Below are 18584 nucleotides of genomic sequence, written 5' to 3' on the forward strand. Positions count from 1 at the left end.
GGGCTATTGTGTGTTTTTGCAGTTTTCTGTGACCTGTTTTCCCCCTTTGTCCATTTGCATTTCTGAAGGGATGCATGAAAAAGTTTTTAATGCAACATTTCTTTGTATTTGAACATATGTGACAATTGAAATGCTGTAGTGCTACTGTCTCTTTTGTGATAACCATATTCCAGTGCATGGTGGGTAGGTGTGTAAATGAGCTGTAATTGCTCTTGAGTGTGAGGCTGATCCGAAAGGACTTTCATGTCCTGCAATGCAGCAAAGTCCAACCTTTTATTGTGTGAAACTGCAGGATTCCTTCAGGCAGATCCCGCAAATCCTTTTTCAAATGACTAATCATTTTAAAAAGATGTTAAAATATTGGGAAAAATAAACTGAAGGAACTAGTGTAGTTTATTTAATTTAATGGTTTTCAAACAGAACTAATTACTTGAGCACTTACTGTTTATTAAAAGCAGTTTCTTTGGCACTTAGAAAAAATGCCTTGCTTATGAGGTATTTGCCTTAAAACCTGGGTAAAGGGTGTTTTTCTGATGTGGTATTTGTGGGGCCTGATAATTTGCTTTTGTTGGTGGTTTTTTTTGTTTGGTTTTTTTTTTGGTTTTTTTTTTTTTGATCCCAAAGTCATAGATCAGTTGAATTCTCAAACCTGTCACTCATTTGTAAGCAGATGAATTTGCATATGTACAATGAGCAATCATGTAAATAAAGGTCTTCAATGATAGTCATCGTAGTATTTTCTCTGAGTGCTTCTACAGATATGAGGAACATGTTCTTAATATGTGATCTAAATGGGCTAGGAAGTATAAAGAGTTTTTTTAATCTATTTCTGCTTATACATCTGAATCCTCTAAGTAAAATTTTGAGGATTGAGTTTAGAATTTTTGATCTACAATTGCTTGAACATGTATTTGATGTTCTGTAAGTGCATAACTTTTTGCAGTTCTAGCCTGTAATTGTGATTATGTTTATCATGTAATGGTAAATTAGTTGCTAAATAAACCTTATACCAGAAGCACTGACCATGGGGGTCAATTAGCCACCTTTATATTTTTCTGCTCATAGTAGATTTGAGAAGTGGAGTTGGGGTTTGTCTATTCATAGAGAAAGGTTTAATCTGATGTTTTCAGGTTTCAAAAGGTACATTTTGAATAGTAAGTGGAAGATATTGTTTCAAATGCAGATAGAAGAAAAAATGCTTATAAAGCATTGAGAAGTGGCTAGTGTTTATATATGCCTTATTTTGAGGCATATTTATGTAATACATTTGGCTATCTGTCTGTAATGCTTTTGTCATTGGTTTAGTGCAAGACTCCAGAGATAACTATTTCCCTGTTTCTGCCTCCTTAATTGCCTGTAATGATTCCACAGGACCTCTCTGTGTATCACATCTGTACAGGGCTTTAAATACACAAACTGTGCTACAGAGTTCATGCAAAAAATGTTAACCATTAATACATGTATTGATTAAAATAGATTCTCATTGCTTACCTGGCATCACATGCTAGTCAGCCTTGGTGGGTGTGCTGAATGTGTATGTGTAAAACGATGGTTATGTAATGTGTCCATACCTCCATTGCTCTCTGACATATATGCAGTTGTAGGTGAAATGGCAATAACAATCCAGGAAAAGGCCTGCTTAAAGCCACCATGCTGTTTCAACACTGAATGATTTAAATTAAATTACAGAAATGCATGTGTTTGCTAAGGACAAAGCTGTATTTGGTAGTTACTGATCGTCTCTGTGCTCTTTTTCTAGCAACCTATTGACTATTGTGACTAAATCTACAGGGTAGATCACAATACTCTTATTTTATTTGCTTTTTGTAAAGGATAAAGAAGACAACTGATTACATAATGGAAAATCAGCAATTTAAATTAATGGTCCAACTTTCTTCCATGGTACATTCATGTTTGATAGTGGTTGCATTTGGATCTGTGTCCTCCCTCTTGTCCTTACTTGCTCTATTTTGTGTTCTGTACAGAAGCCCTGTGTATGTCTGGTTAATAAATTGCTTTCAAAGTTTTTGCACAAAGTATTCAGTGGCAAAGAAATGATAGTTTGATGAGTAGAATCCCTTGTTAGGATGATCTTTGGATTCTTAAACTCCAAATGGCTATTTGTTTCTCTAAGAAAGTCACATCGTGGATTTAGGTCATTAGTTTTCTCTTTAAGCTGACAATCTCATCAAGCTGCTCCTTTTAAGCACTGCTACTCCCTAAGGGCAACCTTTCTGGATGTCCTTGGAACAAGTCATTTAAGACTAGACATGTGGCTTATGCCACTTGACAGCCTTTTGAAATGCTGGGACTTGAACAGCACATGTTTTACAAGCTCCCATCTTCCTTCCTTCCTTCCTTTCTAAAGAGGAGAGCAGTTAGTTCTGCCTTTCATTTCCTTGAGCAGCCATATTTCCGTTAATTCCCTCTAATGATTCTCAGTTGTGAAAGTTTATATATTTACATTTACTCCTACCTGAATGATATTTCAGTTAGAATGCAGACATGGCAGCCAGCTCTGCTATTGCTTTAATGAGCTGTGCTTTCTGTCCATCCACTGATGGCTTGCAAATCATTAAAATAGCTCCCTGGTAAGCACTTGGAGCATATTTCATCTGGGTTTCATTTTTTAATGCAGTCATAAATGAGCTAGCTGTATATTGCATAAGCATGTATGAGTGCTATGGCAACAAGAATTAGAAGGCTTGTGAGAACTGCATGGTGTTAACCAAGGCAATATTTTCATGCGTCAGGCATTTGGGATGACAACAGACAATATGACTTTTGTCCATGTTGCCTGTGAGACGTGTGCCAGCACTCTTGCTGAGACAAATATATGTTTACCCCCTTAATCAAGATTTCCTCTACCATTTGTCTGTTCTTTTCTCCTCTGAGAGTAGAAGGAGCAAGATTTATTGGATGTAGCATCTTGCAAAACTTTTTTAATGTAAGAAAACTGCAACTGTGTGTAAACTTTGCTGATGGAACAATGGCATAGTCAGATAAAGCCTAGATGTTAGTAAGCACTTATGTGCTTAAAACATGCCTGAACCACTTTTATAGTGTGGATTTTTGTGCTCTGTAGAGGGTTCCAAGCTGTCTCTGATCTAAGACAATATTTTGGTTTTAGTTTGGTGAATTTCAAAGCTCTCACTCTGCAGAGGAAAGCAGATTAACGTATCTCAGTTGATAGGTTGGTCCTGCCCATGCTGGTGGTGTGCAGTGTAGGTGAGCTGCTAATGTACATCCTTGCCCTGGTGTTCTCAGGTTTGGTGAGAGGGAGTTCTTTCCATGCTTGGTGTGGATACATGTGTAAAGCAAGTCTGACTGGATGACAGCAGCAGTTCACCAGCCCCAGGTGTTTCTGCTGGGGGCAGGACAGGACTCTCTCCTTAAGAGGAAGGGTGAACCTGACCATAAATAATCTGTTGTCAATACGTATGAAGACAAAGCGTTGTTTACACAGCACAGTGTGTTGTGGAGGGGTTTGGAGGAGGATGTTCTCCTTGCTTTGCTCACATGTTTTTCTTGCTTGCTATTATGATACACAGGCAATTACAATCTCCATCTGTTTGGCCACAGCTCTGCTGCCCAAGGTTTGCCCACTCAGACTTATTGGTAGAGCAGCTCAGGAGAGCTGCTCGGTCACTATAAACCAGTTGTTTTGTTCACCATTCCTATTTGTTCCATTTTCACTGAATCCAGGATCTTTTAGAGGACTGGGTTCCCATGGAGAACCAGAAGAACTTCCAGTTCAGTAGAACTTCCTTTAGTGGGCAGATAGTGGGAGTGGTAACTTTCAAGAGCTATGGCAGGTTGGAGAAAGCCGTGTGCACAGATTTAATAGGTTTAAGGTTAAATCTGAGCAATCATTTCCAAAGTTTGGGGAATGCAGCTGCCATGGCAGTATTGAAGTTTTTTCAGAGTGTTTCTTTCCTGAGGTGGGCAGGAATTTAGACATTGCATATATTCAGTGAAACAGTACTGTTTTGAGGATATTTTGCATCTCTGAGTCTTCCTGGGTTGCTATAGTGGGGAGTTTAGCATTAGGAATGGCTCCCTGAAGGGCATACTTTGATAAGGTAGGAGTTGGCTTTTGAACTTCTGGTTCAGGTAAAAATAGAGGTGTATTTTTGTAGCTGATTATAGAAGAGTACTTTAGTAAAGCTTTTTTCACCCCCTCTGATGAAAGCGCTGGGGGAAGTATGCGGTAGTTATCCTGGAAGTTGAAAGTAAGTGGTATCTACTTTTACTTCTTCTGTGGGTTTCAGCAAATGTGATTTACCTTATCACCTGCTTAAGCTTGAAAGAATAGTCTTTTAGTTTCCATTTGGACAGCCATTGCCATTACAGAGAGACTGTAAAAACGATTGTTACCCCATTACAACTCAAATCCATTGACAGAGTAGGTAACCTTCAGTGGCAGAAAGATCTTTTGGATGACAGGATTCTGCCTTTTTATAGGTAATGGAACTGCAATGACTGCATTACCCTACACTTAAAGCATAAAAAAAGCTCAGGACTAAAAAGAATCCATTTCTTTTCAATACTATGTTAACCACAGCCGCACTAACTAGAAGACATTTCTCCCACATACCTGCTCCTTACTGCATTTGTTCTGATCACATGCTGACTGGAGACTATGCATTTACCACCACCATTGTAAAAACAAGAAGTAACCAATCTTGCTGATATTGGAGGTGATTGGGACATTTAATTTATTAATATTTTTGAAACAATCAAAGTTAAGTAGCTAGGCAGTTGTATCTGTAACAACACTATGCTGGTTATTTTTCTGGGCTCCTTGTTTAAATGTTCACTTGCACTAAAAATGACTGCTTTCTCAGTATCTTTATCTTCAGAGATGACCATCTCTGTGAAGAGTACATTCATTACTTGAACAGAAAAGGAATTGTCTGTCAGCAGAGCCCTTTCTTCACTATTTCTTCTCCAGCTGAGAAAGAATAAATATCATCTCAGAGAAAATAACTCTCAACAGAATTTATGTTTAATTTGTTTCCCTAATGACACATAGCCTCTCATTCACCTTTCCTTGGGTGCAGGTAAGAAATGAGTCCTAGGAAACAGAATTTTGCAAATCTCTCTATATGTAGGGAGGAGGATTATTTTTCTAAGAAAAGTATGACCTAGCTAGCTATTAACTAAAGCTTTTGGGTATTCTGTTCAGGTAAGTAAAAGCATCAAATTGAAAATGTGAGAGGTATTTTAAAGTATTTGTGCGGCTAAATAGAGAGGAAATTTAATATGCATTATTTAAGTATTTCTTTAGCTTTTTATCATCAGTGTCCATTTTGAATTTCACTAACTCATCCTCTATTTGAAACACTAATGGCTGGAATACCCTAACACGAGGATATTGAACATGCAAAGAGATGTATGACAGATAATATCATAGTGTTATGTGGGAAGTAATTATTCTGCACTCCTTATTAAGAGGGTATGTAAGTGTTTGAACTGACTGTGAACAAAAGAAGAGGGGGAGGAAGGAGCAGAAGGTCTGAAGTTGGTCTCCCTTGATGTAACATGGTTAGGACAGTATGTGGTCTTTGCTGCTAAAGGTGATGAGAAGTGTGTAACCTGAGTAAGCATTGACAGGAAAAAAAGTGCCACTATTATTTTACTGAGATTGTCTGATGGAGTTTGTTTTATTTTCATTTCTTCTTTATTGATGTGACACATAAGTTCTTCAAGCCAAAGGCTGCATCTATCCGTTGCTCAGCTAATGATTCTGCAAGAGTCCAAATAATTATACGTAATAATGGAGTAATATAGGAGTAATATACTTTTACAAAAGTAATTTGTATTTGAGTTACTTAATATTTTCTGAGCACAGAAGTTAAATATCATTAATATTAAACATGGCCATTGTTCTTGCTGACACTGACATTTTACTCATGATTTTCATTGTAACGAAAGCTGTTTTATTGCTTTTGTTTTGTGTGTTTTGTTTCTCTCATAGACTCAAAATGCACAGCAACTCCATGAGAGGATCCAGTCTTCTAGTATGGATGCAAAGTTAGAAGCACTGAAAGACTTAGCCAACTACTCACGAGATGTTACATTTGCCCAAGAATTTATAAACCTGGATGGCATTTCCCTCCTAACGCAAATGGTTGAAAGTGGCACAGAGTGAGTATTCTGCTTAAACTCTGGCATTCCTTCCATGTGGGGTGATTTCATGCTCTCTTTCTGAGTTGAGAAATTAAATAGCTCAAGAGGTCTAGACTTCTAGGATAGTATATTAATTATCAATGAGATGCTGTTTTTTTTTTTAATTTCCCCTAACAACAGGCTGGGTCGGACTGGGGATGAGCAAAGTAGGAAGTCACAAGTATCACCTATGCCATAAAGTTTGGGGAGACTGGGGTCCTGGTTTCTTCTCTATTCAATAAGCCATTGAAAGTATATTTAAAGGCTGCTATTTAAGTGATATCACTTATAAACTGTGTTTTAAATTTCATGTTACTGAGAACATGTGTGGTAAAACCCAAATGTAAAAAAATTCTTTATTTCCATTTTTTTATTGTTTTGATTTTGAATGGTATTTTTCTAATACCAGTCAGGTTTTTTGACATAAAAATGAAAGCTGACCTCTAAAAACACACTCATTCTTTACCAGAATGCCTTATCAAATTTCATCATTGATGAAATTCAGGGCCAAAGTCCTGAGTAAGTGTCCATTGGCTAAATGTGGAGTGTGCAGCAGAAAAGTATCAACTGGATTGTTGCACTATTAAATGATGCTCTAACAGTAGGCATTTGATTTTGAGTAAGAGGTTTGCCCTCAGTGTCAAGCTCTACTACACGGGAAGAAGTCCACAATACTCACACCATTTCCTGAGAGAAAGAAAACTGAAATCAGTTCAAATCCCCTCACAAATGTGCTCATGTTCCCTTGGCTTCAAGGAGGTAAATAGTATTAGGAAGTAAAGCAAAAGTAATAAGTAGTCTTTGAAGTGGAACACAGCTGGTCTCTGAGGCTCTTGTACAAGATATACTGTGTATTTTCCACAGAAAAATTAACTACTTTACAGAATCCAGTAGTCCATAGATTGGGCAGTGTAAAAACAATTGTGTGGTTAATGGCTTATGGAACTCTGAATACTTATTTTCTAACTACAGCTATATACTAGATTTCTAAAAGTTCGTGGTTTAATCTTCAGCATTTTGGGGTTATAGTCTTTATTTTTTGCAGTGATGTGATCTGTGGCACACATCGCATGTTGTGCCACTTTAAAAATAAATGCTTCTACTTACCAAATTTTTCAACTTGTCTTTTATTCATGTGGTATTTGTTGTTTATGGACGAACTTATGTTTAAAAGGAAAAACAAGTTTAAGTTGATATAAACATATGCATGCAATTGCTGTACTAATGAAAGGTATTCTAAATGGACAGGCTCACATATGCCTGTGAAGATCAGAACACAGGAAAATTAACAGTTACCTTGGTTGGTGACTGTTGGTCAAAATTAACCACCTTGTGGTTTATTTTGTTGTGACATTATTAATGTTTAATGGTTTAACTTATTCCACTGCAGAAAGTATTGAAATGAAGGCATTTCATTTTCAGTTGAAACAGACAGGGAACATTCACATTTTTTATAATCTTTTCTTTTAGCTGCACTAAGACTAAAGCAAGTGTCCTCCTCACCCTTCAGATGTATTTGTACTGCTGTTTTGTAGCTGTGGGATGACCCAAACTGGTCTAGATTAAAAATAACTATTTGGGAGGGAAACTACTGAAGGCAACACTGCTGTTGAAAGAACTGCAAATTATACCCTGTAATAAGTCCTGACTGAAGGTATAAGTTTTCAAACCACACAGCAGGCTTGTAAACTGGACATATGAGCAGAGTTTACTGCCTTTTTCTTTTTTATTATTTTATTTTATTCTTGTAAGTGTCTGCATTTTGAGGGATTTAATTTTTTTTTCTTTTTAGCTGATGTAATGTGTCATCAAACATGCATTGATCGATCTACCTGTCTAATGTATTTATCAGTATTTCTGTCTGTGGGGAGAAATACTCTTGAGTTTGGGCATTGAACAAAGACTCAGACTGTAAGAGTTTCCAGCAGCTTCACGTGTTGATGAGCTCTTAGTACTCACTGCAGTCTTTCATTTTCAGCAGCCTAGACATTCTGCAGCTCCAGAGGGTGTGAGCAAGTCAGGTTTTTCCAAGTCTGATTTTGCAAAGGGAGTTGTAAAGCAGGAACATCTGTGCTATGCTGTACATTCCCTTCTGCTTTTATACTGTGCATCACTGGCTGATGAGTGCATATTTAATAGAACTTGGGATTTGATGAAAGGAGCAAACGTACAGAGGCACAGCAGCCTAAGCCTGCCATGGTGCTTCTGCTTTCCTTTCTCATCTCACTTCAAGGTGCTGAATATGCTCCCTCACATCAGGGTCTGTCACTCGCTACTGTGTCAGCACACTAAGCAAACAGACGAACTACTTCCTCAAAAGAAAGGAAAGAATTTTTTTTTTTTCATTCAGTGCACTAAACTGTCAAAGAAAGGCAGCTGGAATCAGTCAGTTGTCCTCTTATAATCTGTTATTGGTTTTTCTTGGACTCTCTGCACTACTGGTAATAAGAAGCCCCACACAAGATGCTCACTGAACAGATAAATCAAATTGAAGGCCTCCTTGCCATTGCTCCCAACCTGGGCTCAGCACCCTCAGCAATGTGGCTTTGTGGGCTGTGAGGTTGACAAGGTCACCAAAATGCTTCAGAGCATAAAGCTTTTCTCTGTTTCCATAGGTGAGCCCACACTGCTCTCTCAATGTCCATAGATGACTCTACACAAACAATTACACTAGCATTATAAAGGGCAGGGGACAGGTATTAGAAGAGGAATGAGGAGCCAGAAATTTTGGAGTGGGGCAGAAACTTCTTTCATGTTTTAGAAGACAACATATTTTATAAAGATGCATTTAAGTTATATCTTCACTATCTTAGCCACCTTGGTGCCACTCCTGTAGAGCCAGCCTTGTTTGAATGGGGCTATGAGTCACCCCTACAGCTGAGACAAACCTATTGTCTTGGTGCTGCTGAGAGCAGCTCCCTGCCTTCTCCTATTTCTTGTGTTAACCCCTGTTCTTCAGCCCAGTCCTGCTTTTTTTTTTCCAGGAGCTGGTTCCAGGAGTTGGTTCCAGTGTCTGTGTGCTTCACAAAGCCAATCCAGACTGTTAACTTTTTGCAAAGTACATAATTCTGTTAGAAAACTAACTCTCTAAAATTAGGTTTCTGTTCATGACTTGAAGAAGCAAGAGAGGAGCTGGTCATGAGTGGATGCAGAAAAGGCCCTTTTTGTGGCAATAGACCCTAGGTGCGTCACTGTGATACAACATGAGAGCAGATGTGCTGTGAAATAGTGTGAGGGTGGTGGCTGTCTCTGCTCTTGTATTGCACCCTGGGGACTGGCACTGAGACTCTGGGAGAGCGGGAATGGGACGTACCCTGTGGGGTGGCTGCTGGTGCTCTGTAGGGATCCCCTCTGTGTGCTGTGCCAGCTGCCCGTGGGTTGATGCAGCTGGGAACAGCCCTACATCTGTAAGGCCAGGCTGAGTGGCGCCTCTGTTCACGGTGTGCTGCAGCTGTGCTAGAAATTGATGAATTTTGTTAATTCAAGCTTTATTTTCTATTTTCCCTGAGGGACCAGGCAGTGCTCATTAGAAGTGCCATCGTGCTCAGTGCAAAGTTGCTCTGAGGTTTTCTTTGCACATGAATTTCATGTTAGAGGCAGCTCTTAAGTTATAATTTGAGTGTGTAATTAAGTTTTACTGGGTAGTCTCTGGAAAACAAGACTCCATCTTTTTATATAACTTTCACTGAGGAAGAATGTTTTATTTATAGTTGGCTTTGTTTATTGTGCTACTTAGTCATTATTTCGGTGAAGCTGATGGCTATTAAAGTACAGTGACCAGAGTAAGAGAATGTAAATCCCTGGATTTCTAGTTGCTTCTCTTTCATTTCACAGGTGATGAAAAGTGGTAGCATAAAAAGTTGACAAGAAATAACAGTGTTTCCTAGTTAGTTTTCCATATGTTATATTCCTGAATATTGAAGAAAATTAGAATGTTAGAGAATAGAGAACTGTGGGCATGGTGCATGCAAACACAAAGCTGTAGGGTTTGGTAGGGTGCATGGGCCCTAGTGAAGCTAAGAGTGCATCTTGTCAATATGAATATCTTTATATCAGCAGAGATGCAACATCTCAGAAACTGTCCACATGTATCTTGATCTTGTTGATTGAGATGGCTTATCTTGTTTTTCCTTCAGGCACATTCTTACTTCCACAGCATGACTACGAGTCTTATTAACTGAAAAAGGAAAAAAAAAGATAGTTTTATGTTTGTTTTTATGGTTTGGGTGACCTATAAATTATAGAAAAGACTGCAAGACAAGGCATGATGAACAAGAAAATGCTGATTCCAATCTATAATTATCCATGATGTCCAATAATTTCTCAGACTGTGCATTTATATCACCAAAGAGTGGGGTGGATGTGTGCAGGCAGCTATTTTTCTTTTCTGAGACTTCAGAAAGTGATTTCCACAGCACTCCTAATGCTAAACTTTTTGTTCAGAAGCCAGTCCATGCCTAGTTAAGAGAAGCTGACTGTGCAGTCCATCTGCTTAGGTGTACAGACTGTCTAAAGGGGAAGTGTAAGGGTGTGCTGCTTCCACTCCCCCTCAGAATGCAATGCCCTAAAACGGGGCAAAAATGAGCAATGCAGCTGAGTCCTAGGTGTCCTAATGACTGATAAAAAATATTTCCAGGAATCAAGGTGGAAGAAGGAGTCATGTCTTCTTGCTGCCTCAACTGTGATAACATAGTTCTCTCATTCAGAGCTGTATTCCATAGTCGAGCCTAGAACTTGTGTTTCAGAAAATCATGTCTGCACAGATAATCTTTCTGATGTAGCAGAAGACTGTTAAAGTTGTAGGACTTTTTACTTGATGTATCAGAATAGTTGTGTGACTGGAGCAGACTCAGCCTTCCTTAGAAGGAAAAAAATCCTCATAATGCCTTATAAAGCAAGAAAAGGAAAATGTTAATTCACATGCTCTAAATACTGAAAGACCAAAGAGTTTATAAAAGGAATCTATATTTATTTTTGTTATTACTAGTAATAATAATAAGGGTGGTCTCATGGGAGGGAAAGGAGGAAGGCTTATGCAGAATTTTCAGCATTTTTTAAATTGGCATTGTCCTGATCTCTATGACTTGCCATTTGGCTGAAATAACAGACAGTTGCTGCCAAAAAAAAAAAAAAAAAAAAAAAAGGAGACACTATGCTAAGCCTAACTGTCTTGACAGTAACCAGAACAGAATTGTTTATGCTGCTGTTGAGAAGATTGTTCTTCAGACATCTGCTTCATCGATGAGGCTGTGCTGAGCAGCTTTATTGTCATACTGCCATGGCACAGGAACATGCTAGTAGATGCTGCTAAGACAGGGTAGCAGATAGCCTGGTTAGCAGATAGTTTTAATTATAAGGGAGTTGTAATTGCCTAATATACAGATTGGAGAAAAAACCACCTTGTTTTTAATTTTAGTCATTAAATTTTGCCATCTTCCTATTGGAAATAATAAATGCAGCTAGATCAAGTTCATGTGAGCTTCTAAATAAATGTGTATTTGTATGGGTTTTGTGTCTTGACTAAGAGGAGCCTTCTATTGAGCACATGCAGTTCCAGAGTTGGCTGCTGTACAGATGGAAGTCTCTGAGAGATCAATTGTGCATGCTTTAAGGACAAATTGGATTGTTCAGTGAAATTTTAGCTCTTGGCTTGTCTTACAGAGATAATACTGTATACCAGCCCAGTGGAAAACTGAAGACAGATTGGTTTGGAGTTATTCCGACTTTAGCACGCTTTTTGGGACAGTTGCTCAAATACCTGCTGGTGATTTTTTCCATCCCAGTCTAATGAGTATTTCAGCAGTGCTGTCAAAATGTTTAAGCTGCCCTTGCTCACAGTAACTTGTTCCTGTCCTGCTTCATCTGGAGAGTTATACCAGTACTGTTTCTACCAAGCTGGACTGGGAAATTGGTATAGGTTATGAAAAGTGACAGTAGAGGCTACTTTTAATACAATATTCCTTAACCCAGTTTAGTTCCCTGACTGAGTTCACAGCATTGCCCCAGAAAACAGTTGTGAAAGCCCAACTCACTAGATAAATGGAAAATGAATTTTCAGAAGATAGGAACAATACTAAGCTTGTAGATTTTTGCCACTATATAAAGTAGTCCTTTTCCACCCTTCCTGGTTACTGGCTGTGTAGTACCTGCCCCCTCTCTTGTTCATCTCCAATGCTTATTTGACTCTTCAGTGATGCAATTCAATTTTCTAAACTGTCAGAAACTCAGCCAATGAAGGGAGAAAATTAATTTGTATTTTTGACAGCACAGGGTTTCAAACAGGCTCAGGTATTCCTGTGAAGCTTCACCTGGAAGCATAGATTACTTAATCTGACATTGCTGCCAAAATCAATTCTTGTCCAACAGGGGTTTTATGTAATCTTAATTTCTTAGTGCTTCTGTAATGTCGGGAGAGGGTGACTATTGTCTGTGAGGCAGAAATCCAAAAGAGTGCATAAAAATCAGGTAATCCTACTATACCACTGTGGAGATTGTAATGGCAGGAGAATGAGAAAGGGCTGCAGTTCCATCTTTCAGTGCAGTTTCCATAAAGAAAGAAGGAGGAGTAGGATTTTTTTCTGGAGTGGCTTTTTTTGTTGGTTTACTTTTCTCCTGCTTGTTCTATTTTGGGTTTGTTTCCCCATCAGTCTTCAGGCTTGGATTACACCCTCCCTCTCAGCACACACAAGTACAATTTTTCTTACATCTTTTACATATGCAAAGCACACACTGTGGGCTTTAGATAAAATCACAGAATCGTCTCACTTGGAAGGCACCCAGAAGGATCATCGAGTCCAACTCTTGAGTGAATGGCCCCTACAGGGATTGAACCACAGCCCAACTCTTGAGTGAATGGCCCCTACAGGGATTGAACCACAGCCTCTGTGTTATTAACATCGTGCTTTAACCAACTGAGCCAATCTCAAGGTCATCTGAAGGTGGAACTGTCAAAGATCACGTTTTGGAGGGAAGACAGGGAGAGTTGCTGGTCCCTCCATCCTAAATGCTATTTCTCCAGGCTTTTTTTTTTTTTTTTTTTTTTACTTTGCTGTGTTTGGGAATATTAGCATTTAAATGACCTCTTTAAAATGGTGATATCAACACCCTGTTGACAGGAAGAGGGATGGGGAGAGGAGACACTTTTACTGGGTCTTGTTTGGCAACCACTTTTGTAAAATGTTATAAAAAGAGTAACTCCAGCAGTGGATTTATATTTCCAAATATTCTCCAGAGTATGAAGGTGGGCAAAATGAATTTCTAATTTTTTGTTAACTCCAGACAAAACTGTAGTATTTGAAAAAACCAACAAAAATAAGGGGAAGAGCTTAAAATCTCCACTTCTGCAACTTTCCAGGATTAATAGTAATAGTAATTTTGTGGCTTATTCCAAGTCAAAGTGTTTCCCAGATTTCATATGCTTCCGATAGCCACACCTGTTACAAACAGAAGCCAGAAATTTGTACTCTTGAATTTTTCTTATCATGTTCCTAAGCACTGCCTGCTATCTAGAATGTGTGTTATCCTTGTGTTTGCCTGAAAAGCAATAGCCAAATGGTGCTTTAATGTGGTTGGCAGGTCATTCATCCATCATCCCATCAGTGTTTCTGTAGAGGAGGAGGTTTTTGTGAACATCTTCCACCTTTGGTAACAGCGGCCCTGTCTGGGGTCATACTGCATGAAAAGCTTTTATCCTCAGTGGTTCTCTTACACAATTCTGCTCATGTTCAAACAGTGCAGGCTCAGAAACAATTGTTGTGCTGAAGTGGTGTGGCTGCTTTAGGTCTTGGTATCATTAGCTACAGTGGCTCCACATTTGCTCCCCATAATGGGATGTTTTAGGTTTTTTCCCCAGTTCAGACAAGCCCTTCCTGTGCACTGTGTGTTACTCCAGCTGGGGTTTAGATTTGGGGTATCTTTAGTCTTTGTACGGCAGTTTTGGCACATGAACAGATAGGAGTTGATCTAGTCAGGTCCCTGCTAATCTGGTCTCTGTTGGAAGCTGCTCAAGGTGTAACCTGCAGTATTTGAGCAAGTAGTAAGTCTGTGTGCTTGAGAAAGTCTGAAGAGAACTCACTGCTGCTCCTTGGGATTCATTTGGAAGTGTATCACAATGTGCCCTTGAGGCCAGACAGGAAACATATTATGGTAGAAAAATGTCTAACCTGGTAACTTGTCATTCATGTTATTTTGCATTAGATTGGCATCCATTTTGAGATTCCTGCCTGTGTAAAAATCGCTGGTTTTGTCTTTCACCACTATAGAATCTCAGCCTTTCACAATTGCTATTTAATTTGCCCTTATAACATTTGCTTTTTGGCCATGGTTTTGTTCCCATCTATGCAAGTGCAATTGAGGGATGCTTTCTTTAGGGAAAAAAAAAAGAAAAAAAGATAAATATCAGTATTGAGCTAATTACAGTGTCCAGATCAATAAGGCTTTCAGCATTTTTGACCCTACCTTGGTAACTCACCAAGAAGGGCTCTACAGAGCTGTTTGGTTGCTACCACAGAGTCAGCCCTCTGGAGAAAAAAAGTTATGTATATATAGAAGGAGGAAAGCTGATAGAGGTGGCAGACTGTACTTAATTTCTTTCCAGGCTGGCTTGCTGGAAGAATCAGCTTGGTTCCTCCTTGGTGACTTTTGCATGGTCTGTGGGTAAATATGAGAGGAACTCCTACTCATACCAGTTCCTTCTCTATTATGTTTTGGTTTGATGATAGATGAAATTAGCATGTGTTGCTTTAGAGAACAGCCTTCATCCACATCTTCAGTAGTAAAAGTCAATCTATAATCATGTGTTGCTGCAACATTTGATGTCCTAGATTGATTGCTGCTCTAGTCACACCAAAGCAAGAAAAATCAGTGGAAATTGTTTGATTTAATACAATGTCTATCTTTCCTCTGAAGTCAAAATTTTGTCTTTGTATTGCTTCACCAGAAATGTCTTATATAATTCAATTATTTCTGCACATTATTCTAAATTTACATTTTCTTTTACTTTGCACACTTTTTGACCTCAGGTTAACTGGTTGTTGATTAACTCATGCTGGATAAGAGCTCTGTAAATGCTAAGAGAGTTACTGTCTAAATGCTTTGTTTTAGAACTCAGATGTTTGTTCTGTAATCCCTGTCTCAGTCATGGTGAAAATGTTCTGATTAGAGCCTGTTGTGAGAAATCTCTGGCAAAACAGAATCTGTCCTTTGAAGTGCTACCAGTTTGCAAACACCACACTTGTTTCTCTACCAGAAAAACACAGTGCTAATTTCAAGTTTGTTTGCTGCTTAGCCAAAGTCAGCACCTGGAAGAAAGCAGCTATTTTAAAAACTGGCCTGGGAGGAGTGCTATGAAGATTGTCTGACATGCTGCAGAAAGTTGCAAGGAGCCATGCACTTTTGGGAGATGACAAAACCCATTTGTTGTGGCAATTGGTCTTGGTGGTTTAGCAGAATCTGCCACAGCATGGAAGCACTTAGTTTGCAGAAGCACAGGAGTGGCATTCTGCTGAAGATTGGATCTCCTACTATGGAAACTGTTTTGAATTTTACTGCTCATAAAAGCATGTTGAGGGGATTTTCCCCTGCTTGTTAAGGCTGTCTGATCATCAGGATGTTTTTTGTTTGCTCATTATTACTGGCTGCACAGATAGATGTTGTAGCATAAAAGAACCAAGGGCATGAAATCCAAGGAGAAAATCTTGTAACTTCTCTGATTTGAGTTAGGCTGTAGCCCAGTCTGTGTTTAGTTACATGGTAAACTGTGCCAGCACCATCTTTAGGCATGAGTATTACAGCTCACAGCTGGCAGAGAAGGACTTCAAACCACTGTTCCCGTGATGTTCTCTGTGTTTTCTCCACTGACGTTCACACAAGCCAGCCCAAAAGCTGCCCTCTTTGAGACTGGTTCCTCTTGAAAAGGTGGGAGGATTTACTGCTTTACCAAAAGGGAAAAAAGCCCCAAAACTGTAGCTGCCTTCTGGGAGAGAATTAGAGAATTGAATCAGTGATTGGAGAGCTTGTAGTCCTAGAGCTCTTCTGAGCTGAATGACACTGCTGTGCAGCTTGCTGTGAGGGAAAGTGCAAAGGGGAAGACCTGGGGAGAAGGTGCAGAAAGGAAAGAGGGACGTCTTTTTTGTCCTTTTTACACTTGTCTGCCCTGTATGGAACTGCAGTCAAGCCTCTGAAATAAAACTATGAAATAGGTTTAGGAAGCACAAGAAATGGTTAAGTAAGAGATGGATTTTTTTCTATTATTTCTTTCTAGCTCTGTTATTTTTTATATGTTTAAGTGGTGTTTTAAAAAGAGGCTATCTATCTTTGGTGCCATTTACCATCCTAGCTACACAACTTTCAACAATGTTGATGACTCTGACACCAGTTTTAGTGGTGGAGACTGCAAGTAAATAAAAGAGTTCTCCAGGCAATGGGTTACATGTCATTGAAAGAGGACAGAACATTCTTAATGTGTAAACCTTTATTGTTTTGTATCAAAGGCTTTTTACACAAATGTTTTACTAAATTAGAATGTCTAGATATGTTTTTTTCCTAACAGAAGTTAACACAAGTGTTGTTCTGAACAAATATTTCAAATTGATTTGGAGTGTCCATTACCAGTTACTGAACTGTTTCTCTTCACAGCAAATTGTTAGCAATTTACTGCCTCTTATTGTATGCATGTCTGTGAATTTTATGGCTCAAGTACGGGGGGGTTGTATGCAGTAAATAGAGTACAGATGTTTTAAAGTGTTTTTCCTCACCTGCAAGTTTTAATTTTGCAGACGATATCAGAAATTGCAGAAGATAATGAAGCCCTGGTAAGAACTTGATTAGATCATCACCTTGCATACTACCTCTTCTTTTGCATGACTGAGTTCAGGCCCTTGCGCTAATCTTTATATGTAAATACAACTGTGCATATGCATCAGCAAGCCTTCAATCTTCTCTATTTTCTGCTCTTTGATGCCTGTTAAAATTTTCTGATTAAGCCTTTTTTTGCTTTGTCTATGGAATGAGTGCTTCGTTTCTGTCACTTCAGCAGGGACTTTTACTATTTCTGAAGTAAAGCTTTTGTTTTCTTTTCCAATTTCAGCAAAAAAATAATTTCTCCACCTTTCCCAATTTCTCTCTTGAATTTCATTGGCTTATGTGGTTGATAGTTGGCAATTTTAATGGTCTGTGTTAGTGAGGTGAAAAGTAAGGTCATTGCCCCAGTTTTAATTCCTATTATTTGCTGGTCCCAGCTAATCTAGTTGTTGCAGATAGCTGCATAAAGGAAAACTGTAAAATAGTAAATGGCCTCATATCAGAATTTCCCTGCCTATTTCCCCAATGACTTTGAACAGAATACTTCTGTTTGCTCAGAGTTAAGCACAGGCATTGTTTGATAAATTTGGATCCCAATAGATGTTCTAATATCTTGATTGGCTTGCAAATTTGACATGTCAAGTATAGCTAACACCCAAGGAAGCAAAATAATAATCAATTTAGTGTATGTCTGTAATTCTGGGAGCTTTATGTGATTTATCATGCAAGAAATGCAGATTCCCCATCCAAACCTGTGCTAAATCATACTTTCACAAATCTGCTGTAAACCAAGCTCCAAAACATTTATTTTTAAATTGTTGCCTAATAAATAAATTATACAGTAAGAATAAATTTGGCAGGAAATTGAAATCCTTCTGCTAAGTTCACTTTCTTAACCTAATACAAAGTAAATTGTTTCATAATAGAAAAGTTTAGATTATGAGGAAAATTGTTAAAATGCCATGAAGCTTATGGAATTCTTGGCAGCATCCACTTGGCAGCATGACCTGAAGGGTCTGCTGCCATTCAGCAAGACTGTGAAAGGCTGGACAATTGGGTAGAGAGAAATCTAAAGAGGTTCAAATAAATGAAGTATATGGTCCTGGACCTGGGGAGGAATACCCCAAGCACCAGTACATGTTGGGGACTGACCAAGTAGAGAGAAACTCTGGAGAGAAGGATCTGGGAGTCCTGGAGGATGACAACTTGACCATGAGCTGGCAGTGCCCTTGGGGCCAGGAGGGCCAATGATATCCTGAGAAGACTGAGGCCAGCAGGTCAAGGGAGGTGATCCTCCATCTCTACTGTGCTCTAGTGAAGCCGCGCCTGCAGTGCTGTGTCCAGTTCTGACCCCTCAGTACCCGAAAGGCATGGAGTTCCTGGGACAGGTCCACTGGAAGGCCATGAAGATAATTAGGGGTCTAGAGCATCTCAAGAGGAGAGGCTGCAGGAGCTGAGCCTGTTTAGTGTGGAGAAGACTGAGAGAGGATCTCATTCATGCAGATAAATATCTCAAAGGCAGGTGCCAAGAGGATGATGCCAGACTCGTTCCCATGGTTCCCAGCAACAGGGCAAGAAGCAGTGGCTGTGAGCTAAAACACAAGAAATTTCAC

At 39.0% G+C, this 18584-nt stretch overlaps 1 protein-coding gene across 4 annotated transcripts in view; it reads left to right on the forward strand.

The window, feature by feature from the left end:
* The window catches only part of ELMO1 (engulfment and cell motility 1), a 300684-nt gene that overhangs the window by 80106 nt on the left and 201994 nt on the right, over window positions 1-18584 (forward strand). For all 4 annotated transcript variants that reach the window (XM_068203774.1, XM_068203793.1, XM_068203781.1 and 1 more), the window contains 2 exons: window positions 5981-6150; window positions 16947-16982. In XM_068203774.1, the coding sequence (XP_068059875.1) occupies window positions 5981-6150; window positions 16947-16982 (206 nt within the window). The remainder of the gene's footprint in view (window positions 1-5980; window positions 6151-16946; window positions 16983-18584) is intronic.

Source organism: Anomalospiza imberbis, chromosome 1 (assembly GCF_031753505.1).
Source record: "Anomalospiza imberbis isolate Cuckoo-Finch-1a 21T00152 chromosome 1, ASM3175350v1, whole genome shotgun sequence".
Lineage (NCBI taxonomy): Eukaryota > Metazoa > Chordata > Aves > Passeriformes > Viduidae > Anomalospiza > Anomalospiza imberbis.